Source organism: Amblyomma mixtum, chromosome 2, assembly GCF_055824585.1.
Source record: "Amblyomma mixtum isolate Tamu chromosome 2, ASM5582458v1, whole genome shotgun sequence".
Taxonomy (NCBI): domain Eukaryota; kingdom Metazoa; phylum Arthropoda; class Arachnida; order Ixodida; family Ixodidae; genus Amblyomma; species Amblyomma mixtum.
The window spans coordinates 146,127,593-146,145,419 of NC_143013.1; the positions used below are offsets into that span (position 1 = coordinate 146,127,593).

General features: G+C 51.4%; 2 protein-coding genes across 6 annotated transcripts in view; both read left to right on the forward strand.

The window, feature by feature from the left end:
* Positions 1–6,425, forward strand: part of LOC149361173 (monocarboxylate transporter 9-like) — an 89,743-nt gene extending 83,318 nt beyond the window's left edge. For all 5 annotated transcript variants that reach the window (XM_089572617.1, XM_089572615.1, XM_089572616.1 and 2 more), the window contains one exon: positions 5,840–6,425. In XM_089572617.1, coding sequence (XP_089428743.1) covers positions 5,840–6,033 — 194 coding nt within the window. In that variant the 3' untranslated portion in view covers positions 6,034–6,425. The remainder of the gene's footprint in view (positions 1–5,839) is intronic.
* Positions 6,426–15,046: 8,621 nt separating this feature from the next.
* On the forward strand, positions 15,047–17,505 carry LOC149361175 (uncharacterized). Its single transcript, XM_089569459.1, has one exon. It carries the CDS (start codon positions 15,317–15,319, stop codon positions 17,147–17,149), a length of 1,833 nt encoding a protein of 610 aa, XP_089425585.1. The 5' UTR covers positions 15,047–15,316; the 3' UTR covers positions 17,150–17,505.
* Positions 17,506–17,827: the final 322 nt, after the last annotated feature.

The window sequence follows — 17,827 nt, forward strand, 5'->3', positions numbered from 1 at the left end:
TTTTGGAAGGATTTTACCTAATGTGGAATTAAGAAAATAATAGTTAATTACTAAACTTTAAAGTTATTTTCTTCAACATGCGGCTGAGGGTAGGTAGCGTTTACTACTAAGCAAACATGGAAGCGCAGATGCTCATGATAGCCATTCTCTCACTAATATTTTTACAGGTGTTTCCAGCTGGTTCATGAAGGACCTCGGGCGCTCACGTAAAAGGACGACTGATATATGAAAATTAACGGCGGATGTAAAACACGGTGTGGAAACCGAATAACAGTTTATTCTGTGCTCAATTTGCGAGCGCTACGTGCAGTGGAATAGGGTCCAAACACTTGGCTTGAATGGTTGAGGCTGCGTACTCTACGCGATCAGAGATTTATTAGCATTACAGAAGGAAGTGAGGACCTTTTATTGACGGCTTATTGTGTACGATATGCGTGAAATGTGGTCCTTGCTTCACCGACGGAGGCACGAAACCGGGTGCTGTAGTGAAGCAGGAAAGCTTGCTAGCATACGGGAGCCTCTGCTGCTCGACGTATGGGTAATACGCTTCCATGAGTAGGACATTTCTCTTTCCGTTGACTTCGATATGTTGCTGACAACGGTGCTTTGGGTAATGAGGTTAGCAGTACTTTATCTTATCCTAGTCATAGTACGTCATAAAGAGCATAATAGGCATTAAAAAATAAATAACAAATTATCCAGCCAGCAATAATACGTCACAGAAAGAAGTTAGAAGGCTTTAATTTTACTGGAACGTTTGAAGGCTAACCACTCCGCTTGCTGCTTTACGCTACGTATCTACCAGCCGTTGCGGGGCCTAGGCGGTTATTCAGATCCTCCACAGTAGTGTACAAATAGCAGCCAGTATTCAGAGCAGTACAACGGCTTGAGATCGTGTGGGTGCAGCTCAGCAGGGATCCACCGGTGGACGTCGACAGCCCGTGATTTGATAGAGCAGAAAGCTCACGGGCAGTCTCGGACTGCTCACTGACCATAATGCACACATTTCACAGCAGCGCGTTCCCGCTCGTGTAAAAACACCTGGTGCTGAAATTGTAAACTAATTTTTTTCCGCCTTAAATACATAAATTTTCAGGGTGATATAGCTGACTGACGTTCCGGTACGGCTCCATTGGGATCCGTACATCCGCATGGTATCCACCACTGTCCTACCTTAAAAATTTCTTGCGTCCTGACGCACTGCAACGGAGACATTTGTGTTACTCTCAAGGATATACACCGTGAGTGTACGCTTCAATTGCATATCACACGCTACCCTTTCACCACACTAAACACACTTGACATTCCCACTCAGTCAGGAGTCGTCTCACAACATCCCAGCACCCCCGACGTCATTCCCTGCTCGGCCACACCCATGACACATCACCAACAACTGCCTCCTCAGGGACCACTACATCTCCTCACATCACTGCAACTCTCCACCAAACATCGCACGCGCACCATCAAACAACAAAGAGGACAAATACAGAAGAAATTCTCAAATCTCTGAGCGTATTCACATCGTCCATGTGACTACTGGCTCCACACCCTTCACTCTCATCTGATCCACTTGTGGAAGCGCCTTAGACAACTCCTTCGGCAGATAAGTCAACCGCCCTCCAACTTACAACTCCTCACGCATCTCGACACTCTCATAGAAAGCATTGTCACTAAGTGCTCCTTCTAAACACCAAGCGAAATTGATAATGTCATCAGATGAACGGCACTCTCGATAAAACATTCTCCTGGCATCTCCTCCGCTTTCTCCTCGATCCTGAGCCCCCTCCCACACACACTTTAGAGAGATTTTTCACTCTTGAAGGTCCAGCACAGCTGGCATGAACCTTAAATTACCTATATGTCCTTCTCCGTCTTGTATCTTTCTGTCATCCCTATTATGGAGACACGAAGAAGAGTCCTTCAACAGAGCCGATTTTGACTGGCCTCTCACTCATAACTGTAGCAAATCTGCACCCAGGGCAGTTGTCATCATCTGCACTCAGCCTTGCTAAATTAATTAAGAACATGAGAAATATCATTAAATAATTTCTTGTGAAACAGCGCAACGGCACAAGGCCAGAGGACAAGAAAGGACGATACACAGCGCTGTGTATCGTCAGTGCAAACCGGTATGTTAAGGTACCTAACGTAGACAGCTATTTATAACGCCTGACGGCAGGTTCAAGCCATTTAGGGGTTAGCAAACGATTCTGCCACGTGTGTCGCCCCGCCACCGATACTAAATTATTCAGCCTATAAATACGTGCATCCATGTGCCCACATGGGCGACGCCATCCCAGATCGCGTGACCCTCAACCAGGCACTCGCAAACAGCAGATTCCCGAACAACACTGATTGGATTTTTCTTTGCAATCCAATAGTTTTCGCTGACGGCGTACTGTACTGACAAGAATGCCGACGATGCTTCGCACAGATGGACTAAGGCAGGGCAACAACGAAAGTGGAACGATTAATCAGAAGGGGGTTCTTGTGGACTACTTCACATCGGTTGAAGTAAAGTTATGTGCGACAGTAGTACAATTAAGGTTTACTTTCGACGACGCGTGACAGTTTTTGGGACTATTGCCACAGGATTTTGTCGTGAGAACGAGGACCAAGCCCGTTTGGTTCGTAGCACAGGACTTGACTTCCCCGGGATAAACACGGCCCCCACAAAGTACAGGTTAGAGCGTCTCATCACCGCTACACGCAGTGCTGCCGCCATACCGCTGAGGAATGAACTACGGCTCGGAAATACAACACTAACTCGAGGACAAAAGAGAGTGGTTGTTTCACTATCTACAGTAGAAAGCAAAATACTGAGCTGAGAGCCTGGCCACACCTTCTACTCTGCAAGTAGGCGGGGTTGAAAAACCTGCTTCGGTTCCATCAGGCAAGCAAAAGCTTGCGCTCAAGCTTGCGTAGCCTTCCGCTGCGTCTACTGTCGTGACCGGAATTGATGCGTAGGTGCCATCGCTGCAATCAAATTGAGTTGCTCCGTCCGCGTGTTGGTTTCTTCTGACGCCGGGAAGCCCCGGAGCTATTCCTGTATTATTCTCCAATTGTCTAGGCAAGAAAACACAGTGGTGGGTTTGGCCAGTTTAAGCTGGCGTAGTATTTTTCGATCTCTAAGGCCGCGTTCTCAGCCTGCGAGCAGCCTAACCATCGGAATCCGCTGGTGGCAGTTTTGCGAGGAGAGTTACATTTTACGGTGAAAGAGACAGACCGGAGGCCACCGTAGTAGGCAACAACTTTACAGCCTTTCGTTACGCTGCAGCGCAGCCACCACGTAAAAATTTAGCTGCAGCTCTGTGCGCCTTTATGTGGAAGGATGACATGGAGTGTGGGCTTGAGCGTCCTCGACCTGAACCTTAGCTATGAGAGACGGCGTAGTCGAAAGTTTCAGACTAATTTAGACTGCGAAGAGTTCTCTGACAAGTAGTTACGTAGCACAGCACATGGACATTTTCACACCTCCCCTCAAGAAAGCAATTCGGTCTCCGTGGCCAGGATCCAATCCTTCAATCTCATTCTCAGCAGCAGAACGCCCGAGCCGCTGTGCTGTCCCGGCGGCTCACATGAAGGAGTCAAAGCACATGCTGTTTCTGCGGCGATAACATACATCTATTATAGATGACGCCGGCGCTAACGACAAGTGGGAGGTCATCGCCTCATAGTCACAATAGCGTAGCTTCCCTAAAAAGGACTTGACCCAAAGCACTAAAGGAAACAAGTTCACAAATAATGCACGCAAACACTCAAGGCTTTAAGACACAACCGAATCGCCCTGCCCAGCCAAACACATGACAAGTGAGCAGGGCAGCAACGTACGGTGAGCCCCCCCCCCCCACACACACACGCGCGCACGCGCGCACGCACGCACGCACACACGCATACACACGCACGCGCGCACGCGCACACACACATACACACACACACGCACACGCACATACACGCACACACACACGCGCACACACACACGCGCGCGCACACGCGCGCACGCACACACACACACACACACACACACACACGCGCACGCACGCACACACACGCACACACACGCACGCACACACGCACGCGCACGCGCACACGCACGCGCACACACACGCACACGCACACACACGCACACACACGCACACACACGCACGCACACACTCATGATCATGAGATCAGTCCTGCCAGATTTGTGCATAAGCTATAACAATAAACTGATTTCTTGTAATGAAAAACATTTTGTTCTAACTTTGTAATTAATTGATTACTTCTGAAACAGTAACATTCCGGGTCATTCAGTTACTTTTTTCTGTAATTGATCACCGGTACCAGGTACTTTTTTCCCAAAACATTTAGTAATCAGCGCTAAATCATTGAGAACGTCTGCCTGACGGCAAAGAATGTTGCTGGCGGCAATGTTTCCTTTGTGGCTGAGGACTGGCTGAGGAGCAGCATCGCGCGATTTCGTGTCCAGACCACAACCCGGAGACTGCCGTCGTCTACGGCAGTTCTCGTCCAGAGAAATATTACGTGAGCATTCCGTAGGGACCCCCCCCCCCCCCCCCCCCCTTTCTGTCAGATTGCGCCGCAGTCACCTCCCGCTACACCCAACTCCGGCAGGGAGACACGATCTCGCCAATGCTATTCACCGCGTGTTTAGGGGAAGTAAGCAGAGGCCTGGACTGGAAACTGTTGGGTTAATGAAGAATGCCTTAGTTATCGGTGATTCGCTTATGACATTGCCCTGCTAGGTCGCTCAGTGGATGAACTGCAAAGCATCATCATTGTCTTAGACAGGCTGAACAGAACAGTGGGTCTAAATAGTAGTACTGCACTGTCCAAAAGTACTGTCCAAGAGTCTCGGAAAGAAACAGCAGTTTACGATTAGTAGCGAGGCGCTGTGTGGTAAGGGAATACGTCTACTTAGTGCAGTTAGTGACCGCGGATCCGGATCATGGGTGTGAAAAAACTTCTTTTTTTTTTAGAGTGCACGTTGTTGGGCCAGTCGGTCGTACTTACTTAAGCAAGGGAAATGCGTAAAAAAATAAAGACTCGGGCGAGAAGAGCACAAGGACGGGCGCACAGTCGCAACTAACTTTATTCCGAAATAACACATTTTTATACCTTTATGCATGCCAAATCATTGCCTAAATCGCAAAAGTCAGCAACCTTTTTTCTTTCTTATACAGTTTGATTGATACACCGCTTACGCAGCTATCACTTGAAGCCTCAATGAAAAAAGCCTCCGCCAGATCACGTACAGCCTGGTCATGACTGCGCCTCAAAATTTTGGTTCTAGCCAGCAAAGTCCGGCTTGGCTTACCAGGCGTAGCCAGAGAGCATGCGTTGCAGTGTAGGAAAATTGGACCCTTTCCCGTTCTCCATCCTCATGGTGTAGACGCTGCCGATGACGTCATGAAGACACATCGGGTTATGGATCGTCTGGCGTGGACAACTAGAATGCCTGATTTTCCGCTTCATGATCTATTCAATGCTTTCCCATTAAAAAGAGCGAGCGGCACTACCAGAGATCACACGCTACTCCTTCAGCAACCTACGGGCTGCAAATTATCAGCCCAAGCAGGCGTCGGCAGTAGGGAGCGCTCGAGCAAAACAAACATGGCGGGTTCCACATATCGAAATTAAAAAAGTGTATAAGTGGACCAGCCTAAAATAGGGCGAGGACACGGGTAAAAAGTAAGTGTCTCCAGATGAGACGAGCATTCCAGCTGGCAATCAGACGGGCCTGCGCCTAATAAACGCGTAATCGCTGCATGCGAGAGCACAACAAACAACACCTCTCTGATCCGCGTTTGAACACTCGATCAATGTTTCTCTGTTGCAGGCTACTTCCGCGACAAGGTTGGCTCCTACGACAACCTCTTCCGCCTGTGCGGATCATGCGTCACGCTTGGCGCGGTCATCTGGATTTGCGTACACGTCAAAATCCTCGCCACATCCAAGCACACATGGACATTGCCGGACGGCGCGACGACTGTCTCCAGTGAAGGCGTTGTGAAGAAGCACATAGAAGCCTGAAATGCTTCTTTCTGGACGTTCAAATGTGCAATAATCAGCGCGCTGCCGCAGGCACGGTGGCGTGTTTCAGCGCAGCTCACTACAGTGCGGATCGCTCGGGGTCCGCTAATGCGTGGTGCTCTCGACCTGCTCTATGTGCCCATGCGGTACCGCCAAGCTACGCGTCGTTGTGTTGGACACATTTGTGTGGCAACTGCGTACCTGTAGAATGCTTCGCCGGGAACGAAATGCGGGTCTCCAAAACTTTATCCGCTCATTGTGTGTAAAATGCATTCAACGTGGCATTCCTTTTGGGTGTGAAGGAAACATGGCGCTTTTTATCAGGTCTGCTCTGCGCAGTAAAGTTTGCTGTAGAGGCGCATACAAGCCGCCTACAAGCAGCGGTAAAACGAGTGCTGTTCTGACTGCATTTTCTGGCTGTGCGTGTGCGCGCTGAGCTTTATGGACCTCCCTGCCATTCAGCGCGCGTGAAAGCGTTCCTTACAGAACCAAAACACTTAGCGTGACCTCATCTCACCGTTCTGAAATAGGGAACGGAACTGAAGGTGCCATGGTCTGCGAGGCAGAATCATTAGTGAGTTCTGTAGTTAATCGGTCGGGCACTGACGGGATGACGCGAGAACAAGACGCCATTTTAGGTTGTACTTGCTGCGCACACTTGCAGTGTCCCTTGATAGGAGTCCTTGAACGACGGGCGGGGCACGCAGGAAGAAAATGAAAATGCTTACGGACCTTCCAATGAAAGAGGCATCTTCTGTCCGTGTGAATACGACATGACTAAGCTGGGAAGGAGCAGTGCAAATGGAAAAAGCAATTACTGGAGCACATCAATCATTGTTGCACTTCAGGGTGCGACAGAAAAAGGAACATGATTGTAGTGATTCTTTCAGTGAAGCGTATATGCAGTTTTTTTTTGTTTTGTTTCCACATAGGCACTCGCTCACTATGCGACGTGTTGTTTACTGCTCAAACTCAGGCAGATCGGAAGGGTTGTCGTTAATCCAGAAATAAAAACAAAGGGACGCTACTTATAGACGACAGTGCTGTTTTGGAGCCTTTATGAAGAAAACCCACTTCTGAACTCTGTTAGAAAACATCCCAGTGCATTTAAAACGCGACAAGAAATATCTTTTTAACGTTCTCCTTAAAATTACACATTACTTGCCACCTCTGAAATAGCAACGTCTAGGTTTTTACCCTTACATAAAAGATCAGAGATCAGGGAGCAGTTATGAGCGATTAACAAAGGAATACTTCACGTTGTTTGATCTTTGAAAATACTCTCGAATGGGTATTACACAAGGCTCAGAGCATGCTGTTGGTTTACATAACTGTGTACATTATTTACCACACGCTAAAGATTTGGTTCATGCTTGCAGTAGGTTTTGTTCTCGTTGTTTGAAGGTAATTGAAGTCATGTCACTATGTAGATATATTTTAACTATTGCGGTGGGCTCATCGGGCGAGTGCAACTTTAGATGCGGCGGTGGACAACGGGTAGGTCTGGGATCCACGCATTAATCATGACTTCGTGGAAACTAGTCGCCTGAAGCTGAAAGCGGCATATAATCAATTGAAAAGGCAAACGAATCAATGACGAATCCAGCCATCGAAAGAAAGTAAGTACAAGCGCTAAGTGGGCTGCAGTCGTAAGCACAGTGAAAGTTTTTAATGTATATACAGTTGTTCTTACTAGCAGAAAAAACTGCGCCAGCATAATAACATGTCCTTCACACGGATCCTGCAGACACATAATCGATAACGGATCCCTTATAGCAGCCAGCAACTTCAGTCAGCAGTAGGGTAGACATAAGGTCGACAGAACAGGACCTTGCCCGCATCACTATTGTATCGCGGATGCTAATAAGAAGGCATTTGGATCCCAGGAATTCCATCGGCCTGCTTTAGTTGGATATGCGCACGATTGGAAGCTAAAAAGATTGTGTCCGCGACATGCCGTGCTAGGTACATGGGATACTGCATCAGGAAATCTGTCACGCCGGTGGAAGTGAGTGCTTTGTTTGGCCTTTTGGCACCCTCAAGGGGTCATGTGAAGCGTGCTTGCAAGATCTGGCGATCGGAACTGCGACGACAAATTCTTTTATACACAGACTGGCTGCAAGTAACCTGTTTTGCTCAGTACCAGGAATGGATCGCTCAAAGAAGGCTCCATTGCCTTAGAAGCGAAGCTGCCCGTCTCACAGAGGTTTGGTGGAATTGGAATTTTAAATGGCTTCTTGGTGCTATAGGAAAGTTGAAGAAAGCACCCGTGTTGTCGTCTTTCTTGTGCTGTGTCCCCGTTGCGCTAAAAATCATTTATTATGTGAGAGAAGGAAAGCTGGCAGGAGAAGCGAAGGCGCGACGGGGCGGGGGCTGGCGCCCCATGTGCTTTCGGCCTGTCTAAACCTGTCTGTTGCGGACGTGATGGATCGTGCGTAAGCAGTGTGCCTGTTCGCGTCCCGCAAAGTGGCTAAATAAAGGGTTCCCGGATAAACCCTCGCGTGTGTCATGAAAACACGCCATGCTCACGCACTTCCGTCTGATCGAACCGTTGCAGGCCCTAAAACGTTTTTAGAGTTCGACGAGATTCAGTGATTCGAAAGTATGAAGCCGCGAGGTGAAGCGTGCGTAATGTTTGCATTAGAATTTCAATGTGAAGCTACAGCAATGTTCAGGATTCTTCTGACAGCGTCGGAGGAGTGCAGTGGAAGTCGGTGCCAACCAGAGGCAGGGAGACTTTCAATTTCTACTTCCTTTGGTCACGGCATGCCTTGCATCGTCGGATGCCCACAAACAATGCTCGGCGGGTTCTTCCTCTGTTGGCTTTGGTTTGGTCCCTCTAAAACAAGCATTACTTCGCTGGAAACCTACCGCCGCTGCAGGTGATGTAATATCGGCCCTACCCGGCGTTGTGCGCTGCGGCAAAGCATGGGAACGTGGCTGCTTTATTCGGCTATTGCGCCATTATTTGAAACGATAGTAGAAAAAGACCGCGCAGTTTACGTGCAGTTTTCATGCCTTCGATTACTAAGCTTGCCGAATTCAAAAATTTTTTCGTTTGAGGAGGGATGGTAGGGTAAATAGTACCCCATTTGTTTTTCCAATATTGCTGCTTCCACTCAAGGCAACAAGATGAAACATTGTGTGCGTATTACAATTGGTTTCAAGATGCCGCGCACAAAGTTTCGAAAGATATTTTTGAAGCAGACTGATATTAGTCATGGGGAAATTTATGCTTTTCAGAAATTTTCTATAAGGAGCATTTTTCAACTTGCTGTTAAAGATATAGCATTGAAACTTGCTTCCTTTACTTCCCGGAACCTGAATTTTCCTGCAAAGAAGAATTATCAGAATCTTTATTAACCGTATTTCAAAGTAAAGTTTTGAACTTACTTTGGTGATTCAGTTTTTGCAGTTCCTGCAGAAACAAGTTCGATAAAAAAATACAAAACGACTGCTGCCAACTAAAATGTTTTCGTTCAGTACATGCAGCAGAGATATAATAAATACTGTCAAAAAGTCTAGGCGAATGACTTAACGGTTGTGGAGAAAATGTTGCTTGAATACAGAAAAAAAAACGCTTCCAGAAAAATCAGTTTAATAAGGTCTGGATGCCAACCGCGGTAATATGTCGGTTTTTCGGCGATGACACGGCGCTCTGTGGGGTCACGCGGTACGCGCCTTGGTGGAAGGCCATTGTTGAAGTAGTAGGAGACAGTCGTCTACCTGCCCAAGGAAGCTTCCGGCGTATCAAACAAGGAGCGGAAATCGTGAAGCTGGTTAAGAAGTTGCTCGTGGCGGCGCTGCTCAAGGGCGCTGCGAAAAGAACGGTTGAAAATACCACGCTGAAGCGGATAAAAAGCCAGAAGAATAGGGGTCAAGGACCCAACATGGCAAGCATGCATATGTGCGACAACGTCAAGGTTGAAAAGCAGGTTCATGGGCTGTAAGATCGCGCCTCGTACACGACCTCGCCGGATCTCCCCTTTGTACTTCCCGCGTGGCTCGCGCAGTGCAGCGAGCAACCCATGCGGAAGCAATTACCGGCATGGGGATGACACCCATTTGGAACGTAGACGTGACGCCTCGGGCAGAGGGCGCGCGTGCGGCGTGGCCTCGATGCAGGCACAGTCACTCTTTCTGAGGCCCTAGGGTTTAAAGATAACAATGGTCATGTAAATAAATCTGCAGTGGAAGTCAGCAAAAAGCGATTGGAGGATTGGTGGCTGAAAAGCAGAGATGTGGCATAAGGTTAGAATTGTAGGAAACCGTAGGCAGAGGTGATGGAGAATCTTAATGAGAATTGCCAACACAGTAAAAAAAAAATAATAATAAAGAAAGAAAAGCTCAGCATGGTGGCAATTGCCACCACCCCGTTTCAAAGGGGGCGCTCCTATCCATCCATCCCATCCATCTTGCCGTCCCGAAAGGGGTGGTCTCCCTACCACCGCGACTGATCAAAGGACTGATCCGCTGACTGATAACGTTGTAGCCATGCGGGGAGGTAAACAAAGGTCTTCCGGTCGGACGCAGCACGCGAGGGTGGCCGCCCTGAGGCAGTTATGCACGTGCATGCACTTAAGACGAAAAGTGCGTTCTTGGGGGAAGGCGAAATGTTGCGTGGAGAGCGTTTTACAAATGTTTTCTTGATTTGTTTGTTTTATTTATTCGAGCCCTAGTTTCGAGGCTATGCCCAACACACAGGGCCGTGGCTACTGCGAAATTAAGTTGCGATTGGTTGATCAAAGACTGGGGCGGGTCAAGAGAAATGACCGCCCCAGCGCCTTTGTTTATGTATGTAATAAAAACGGAAGGAAAAGCCAGGAATGGCAGTCGCAACCAGGCTCCGTGCTTAGCACGTACGGAAAACTTCTAGGCTCTAACCGAGACCGCCGGTCCATGAGTAAGATTTTCCCGAAGTTGTATCTCTGTGTGAGGTAGTATCTCTCTGTGAGATAAGTGCCTTCTAAGTTGCAGTACTTGAAACGTCTGTGTGACTTCATGCTTCTGTAACCGAGTTTGCCTTGTATATACTCTGCAAATATAATTTCCCTTTCGTACCTTCTGCATCTGGACTCCTGTGCTTCAAATACACCACCGAACTACTCACGTTTCGAGGAGGCTGAACTCCCCCGAAGAAAAGCAAACGAACCTGAAGAAAGAAAAAGAATTTAATGGCGCAGTCAACACAGAATTCGGCAATCGTCGACCGTGAGCCGACACCACCGTCAAGCCAGCAGTGTCAGGCAACGACCGTCCAGGAGCCCGGGAAGGAGCCGATCTTCAGGTCCAGCCAAGGGAACAGGTACTCCAGAGCGCCGACCCTGAGGCGTCGTTCATCCTGCATCTCGGGACGAGGCAGCGGCAACAGAGAGGCAACGGATCCTACTAGCGACACCAGCACGGGTGAGCGGGATTCCTTGCGTACCTCTGAGGTGGTTATGGCTCATGTGTAAACGGGCGTATGGTGTTGACAAGGAGCATGATGGCGAGCTCAGACCGCAGACAGGAAAATGCGAGTGCATTAAAGGGGATGGCTACAGAGGGCTATGATCAGCCAGGCGAAACGTCAGAGGGCGATGATCAGTTAGGCGAAACGTCGCAGCAGGACGCAGCGACATCAGAGCCGATAGCAGAAGCGCTACAAAAGGTAGCTGCAACGGCGGGTTCCGATGCTATGGCAATCCGCCGCATGGAACTGGATTTCGAGCTTGCGCTCGCAAAGCATCAGCTCGAAGTCGAATCTCGAGAGCGCATCGAATTGCAGAAACTTGGGATAGCGACGACAGGTGGCCGGCAGACCCCCTTGATATCGGAATCTGGGGAACAACGGCGAACGGGCCTCGACCCAATCTCCCAATGCGCCAAAGTCCTAAAGGGACTCAAGTTGCCGGGCGACGCGGACGTACCGCTTTGGTTTGACGAGGTGGAAAGAGTTTTCACGACGTACGAGGTGCCGGAAAACAGCCGCGTACACTTGATCATGCCGGCGCTGACCGAGCGTGTGCGGTATTTGCTTCGCGGTCGTAAGGACGACGAGTGCAGCGACTACGAGTCAGTGAAGGCGGCCGTATTAAGCCAGCTAAAGCTGACCCCCGTCGAGTACTTGGATCGGTTCGAACGCGCCGCAAAGCGTAAGGAGGAGACTTGGGCCCAATTCGCCTCTCGCGTGAAGATATACTTTCACTATCACCTTCGTTCGAGGGAGGCAGACACTAAGGAAGATGTGGTGGCTCTCACCGTAGCCGATCGCATGAAAGCTAGCCTAAGCACCGAGGGTCTGGAGTATGTGCGCCTCCGAGAGGGGGAAAAGTGGGCGAAACCGGATGAGTTATCGCAGATGCTTCAGACTTTCGAGCAAGCTAAAGGAAAGGGGTGCGCAGTGCGACCAACGACCGCACACGCGGAGAAAGAAAGGTCCCCATGCCCACCTTCAAGCAGTGACATCAAACGGCAGGCACAGTGTTATGTGTGCCGCGCAGGGGGCCACCGCGCTAAAGACTGCCCCCGCGCTGCGCAGAACGCGCAGACAAATGATAAGCGCGCCCGGGCTCAGAAAGCAGCCGTCGCCAGCGCGAACGCTCCCGAAACCGCTGGGTCAGCCTACTCCCACAGGACTCTGGTTGCAGAAATTAAATCCCCAAGATCGCCAGTAGAAGTGCGCAAATCGAAGCTGCAGCAGGTAGAGATCGAATGCGGCGGAGTACCGACAACGGCGATTATAGACACCGGTAGTGAAATAACGGTAGTCCGAGAAAGCCTCGTGCCGGACGCGTCTCATGAGCCTTCCGGGAAGATAAAGCTTGTCTCAGCTTTCGGGGAAACAGTAGAAGCGAAGCTAGTTACGCTCGCGATCAGTATGAGGCGGCGCCCCACGCTTGTAGCTCGACCAGAGGCAGTACGTGTCGTGTGCGCAATTACGGGCAAGTTCGCGAAGGGAGTGGACTGCTTGCTCTCGCGAGAAGACTGGGAGCTGCTAGCACAGTGCGAACACAGCAACGAAGCGGTCGCCCAGAGCGACGCACACATTAAAGCTGGCCCTACTAAGGCATCTTTCACCGTTGGCAGGGAAACTTTGGAGTCGGCCTCAACGACAGGCGCGGTTCACGCGAACGATTCGCAGGCAGGCGAGCCGGAGAATAAAGAGTTGCCCGTGACATCAGGCGAACAACATGAAGAAGGTAGTGACGGGCGCCCCGCCGAAGTCCAGCGCTCAACGCGTGACGATGAAGACGAGGCCCCAGAGCAGCGCGAGAGCTTCTGTTCGGCCCAGCTGTCAGATGAAAGCTTTAAGAAAGCTCGGGCTGGTGCAAAAATAGTAGAAAGTGAGCATGCTCATCCCGTGGTGTGCGTTGGCAAAAGGGACGGCTCAGTGCGTATGTGTATAGACTACCGTGCGCTGAACGCGGCTACACGTACTGACGCCTTCCCGATTACATCCCCGCAGGAGTTAATTATGAGAGTCGGCAGCGCGAAGTTCATTACTCTCGTAGATTTGAGACGCGGTTATTGGCAAGTACCAGTGGCCCTCGAGAGTCAGCATTTGACTGCCTTCGTAACCCACGAAGGGCAGTATGCTTGGCGCGTCATGCCATTTGGGTTAAAAAATGCCGCTGCAACATTCCAGCGAATGATGAATACGCTGCTCTCGAAACACCAGAGCTACGCGGCGGCATATCTCGATGATATCGCCATTTTCTCCGCTTCGTGGCAGCAGCGCCTGGAGCATTTGGGCATCGTGCTCGGCTTACTACGAGAAGCTAAACTCAAGGTAAGCCCCGAGAAGTGCCAGATCGCACAAGCTCCGCTCAAGTACTTGGGTCACGTCGGGGGTGGCGGTACACACGGACCGGACCCCGATAAGCTAGCCGCTCTTCGCGACCTTCCGCCGCCTACTACGAAAAAGCAGCTGCGAAGCCTGCTTGGGCTATGCGGGCACTACAGCGAATACGTAGAGAACTACGCTGAGGTCACCGCTCACATACTTGACGAAGCGAGGCGTGCCAAACGCGATCCCTTGGACTAGGGAAGCGCAGGAAGCTTTTACTAAGCTTAAATTGTCGTTTTGCGAAACTGCAGCGCTAAATACCCCTAATATGCTCAAACCATACTGGCTGTTCACGGATGCGTCCGCAATCGCGGCCGGAGCTTGCCTGGCCCAGATGGGAGACTCGGGGAGAGGGGAGCCGGTCGCCTTCGCCAGCCACCGGTTCACTACAACCCAAACCCGCTGGTCAACAATCGAGCGCGAGGCATTTGCTATCACTTGGGCGCTCAAGAAATTCGACCATTGGTTGTTCGGAGCACAGGTTAACGTGGTCTCCAACCACAATCCCTTCTCCTATCTAACGACGAGCACGCCTCATGGGGCAAAACTGGCAAGGTGGGCGCTGGCCTTGCAGCGCTACAATGTCGTAGTGGCACACAGGAAAGGCACCTGTAACGGCAACGCCGACGCGTTGTCTCGCGTCCCTAGCACGAGCTGGGGTAAGGAGCAATGAGCCATGGCCCCTCGGGCTACGTGAATGTTCCCGTTCGCCCGCTGCACTTTGGGATGTGATCGGTGATCTGTGGCCAGAACTCTGGGCAAGGATGCTTACATGGCCCTGACTCTCGTACTGTGACGAAGATCGTGTATGCTCTGTGTATAGTCCATGAGTGTTTTTGTGCGGGATCGGCGAGTTGTATCTTTGTGCCCCGAGAGCCGTTTTTAGCATGTCAATTTCTTTCTATGCATATTGTGTTTGTAGACAGCCGCGATCTTTTGTTGATCTTGTCTTAACGAGCGGACTCCCAAGCTCGTTTATCCTCTCAGGGGAGACGTGTAAGATCGCCCCTCGTACACGACCTCGCCGGCTCTCCCCTTTGTACTTCCCGCGTGGCTCGCGCAGTGCAGCGAGCAACCCATGCGGAAGTAATTACCGGCATGGGGATGACACCCCTTTGGAACGTAGACGTGACGCCTCGGGCAGAGGGCGCGCGTGCGGCGTGGCCTTGCCGTCCCGAGGGACTCGCTCCGCGCCCACCGACCGGAGCAGACGTGCGCGGATGGGCTCCCACCCGACCCCGAAGGCTGCGAGTATCTTTCCCCACCATCGCCTGCTGTGAGCCGGCTGCCTCGACCGCCTCCCTACCGACCCGACCGGTTCGGCGCGGAACCTGCTTGCCGGATCGACGGCGCCACGGTATCAGGGCCTTCCGCTCGCCTCCCGCGCCTCGTCTCCGTGCTTCGTGTTGGCGGTTCTCATCGAAATAATTTCCCGTGAGGCCACAGGACCACCAAATGGCCACTGGATCGTCGATGAGCGGTGCGACACCGCTATGCGGCACCTCCGCGAATGCATTCTCTCCAAACCCGTCCCACGACGACTCCGAAATGGATTCCCGTGACACTTCTCCGCAGAACCAGGATCTTCTGTCCTCTTCGTCCGTGTTGAATGAGGGCTCACCTCTTGGCGGTGGCCCAGGCTGGGAGCACGCACTCAGCAAGCGACGGGCAAAGAAGCTCCGCAGACAGGCCAGGCAAAATCAAAATCCATCCACTCCGGACTCTTCTGCCTCCGTGGGCGGAAACCCGCCGAACACGTCTGGACAATCATCGAACGCAATCCGTCAACCGGGAACTCGCCGTCCCAAGCTTCAACCACTACCGAAAAATGACATCAAAGTCGTCATTCGACCGACACGCGGACTACCACTCAAGGCCTATCCGGCTCGGGTCATTTCGGCAGCGCTCGTTCGTTCCTGCCGAGACCCGACCAAGGTAAAGGACAAATACATTCTCCGACCTCATGTCGGGTCCAACATCCTTGTAGTCAGCACCCCGCACGAAGAAACAGCGGCGGAGCTTTGCCAGATCACCCACCTCACCCTGGACGAGAGCCCCCACCCCGTGCGAGCGTACGTCCCTTTCCCAGCCCCCACACTCCGAGGGGTCATTCACGGACTCGATCCCCGGGAGACACGCGACACCCTCATGGCGGGGGTGCGCATCAGAGACCATCGCATTGAGCTGTTAGACGCCAGAATCCTAGGCTCTTCGACGACAGCCCTTCTTACACTCGAAGGGCCCAAACTTCCCCGGTCCGTATACTACGACGGCTGCGGATACCCGTGCTTCACGTACAGGCCAGCCAGGCAATTCTGCCAGATTTGTATGCAACCCGGACACCGCCCGGACGTCTGCCCGACACCAAAGGTCAAAGTCTGCCGCCTGTGCGGGGCCCAGGACCCACCCCTAACACACCAATGCCAACCCAAGTGCGGACTGTGCGCCGGCCAGCACGAGACGGGAACCCGGGAGTGCCCGAAACGTCTCAAGCCAGCCAGAACACCGCGACCCGCCACTGACAAAGGCGACAAGAAGACGGCTCACCAGTCCCGTAAAGACATGGGACCCAAGATCTACTACAACAAATGGTTCTCATCGGACGACGAGGACACTACGGGTCGCAGCGAGAGCGGCAGCCGCTCACGGAGCCGCTCCAACTCCAGATCCCGGACGAAGACACCAGTCCCGCCCCCAGGTCTTCCGGCCGCGGACGGCGGAAAACCAGCTAAGAAGACGCCACCACAAGGCCAAAAGCAGGTGAGCTGGGCAGAGAGAGTACAGGGACTTCCCGCTCCTTCAAACGACCCCCGTTTCCAACAGCTGCAGGCTACCATTGCGTCCCAAAGCGCCAAGATAGCCGACCAAAACACAAAAATTAAGGCCCTAACGTCCAAATTAGAACAGGTCCTCCAACAAAATCAAGTACCCCTGCACCCACGCAAAGACGCAGAGCCACCCCTCGCAAAATCGACAGAACATGTAACCGTCCAAACGCTCCGCGACATTGAAGAACGGATAATGAACTCCCTGCAAGTCTCAATGTCCACGATTCTCCAAACACTAACGGAGAAAATAGAAACTATTCACCATACACTCGCGCAACACGAGGCTATTCTAAATCAGCATACAACTATAATTCATGCACTTCAAACTCAATACCGTAAACGAGCCACGTCGGACGAACACAGCCAGGGCCCCTCGCAATTACGCAGTCGCACCAGCTCAGTTAGCAGCGATGCGGGTCGCACCTCATTCCGAAACGCCCAAGATGGCTATGCAGCCTAAAAACAGCCAAAATGCAGAACACATAGAAATCTGGCAGTGGAACTGTAGAGGTTACAAGCGCAAAGCGGGTCTCCTGAAACAGTTCATTGCCACCACTCCAATCCGTCCAGATCTTATCTGCCTGCAGGAAGTGGGAGCCGATAAGGCCCCGACGCTGGCGGGATACTACACGATTAGTCAGCCCCTGATGCCATCGGTTGCGATCTTAGTGGCAAAAGAGATAACTGTCGTGGAACACGCCCTACCGGTACCGGACGCTGAACACTTGACGGTCGAGGTTGTGCCCAACAAGCGTGGCCGAGCAAGTACCTTTGTCATAAACATCTACAAGCCCCCCAAGCCTAGGAGAGGGGACTTCACAGATCTACTATTGGCTGTCTCTCACAAAGCGCAGCGTAATCAGTTCGTGATCGTGGGAGATTTCAACGCGCCCCACAGAGAGTGGGGGTATCGCGATAACACTGCAAGAGGTCAGTCTATAGTGAAAGCGATACACACGATAGGACTGCAACTCCTAACTAATCCTGCCTTTCCGACACGAGAGGGAAACAGTGTGTCTAGAGACTCCTGTCCTGACCTAACCCTGGTCAAGAACGTAAGCCATTCGAAGTGGACCAACCTAACGGAAACATTGGGAAGCGACCACTGTATCCTAACACCTCCATCACTTCGTCCAAA

Excerpts from the sequence above, each read along its gene's own strand:
- LOC149361175 (XM_089569459.1), top strand. The coding sequence starts at position 15,317 with ATGGCCACTGGATCGTCGATGAGCGGTGCGACACCGCTATGCGGCACC.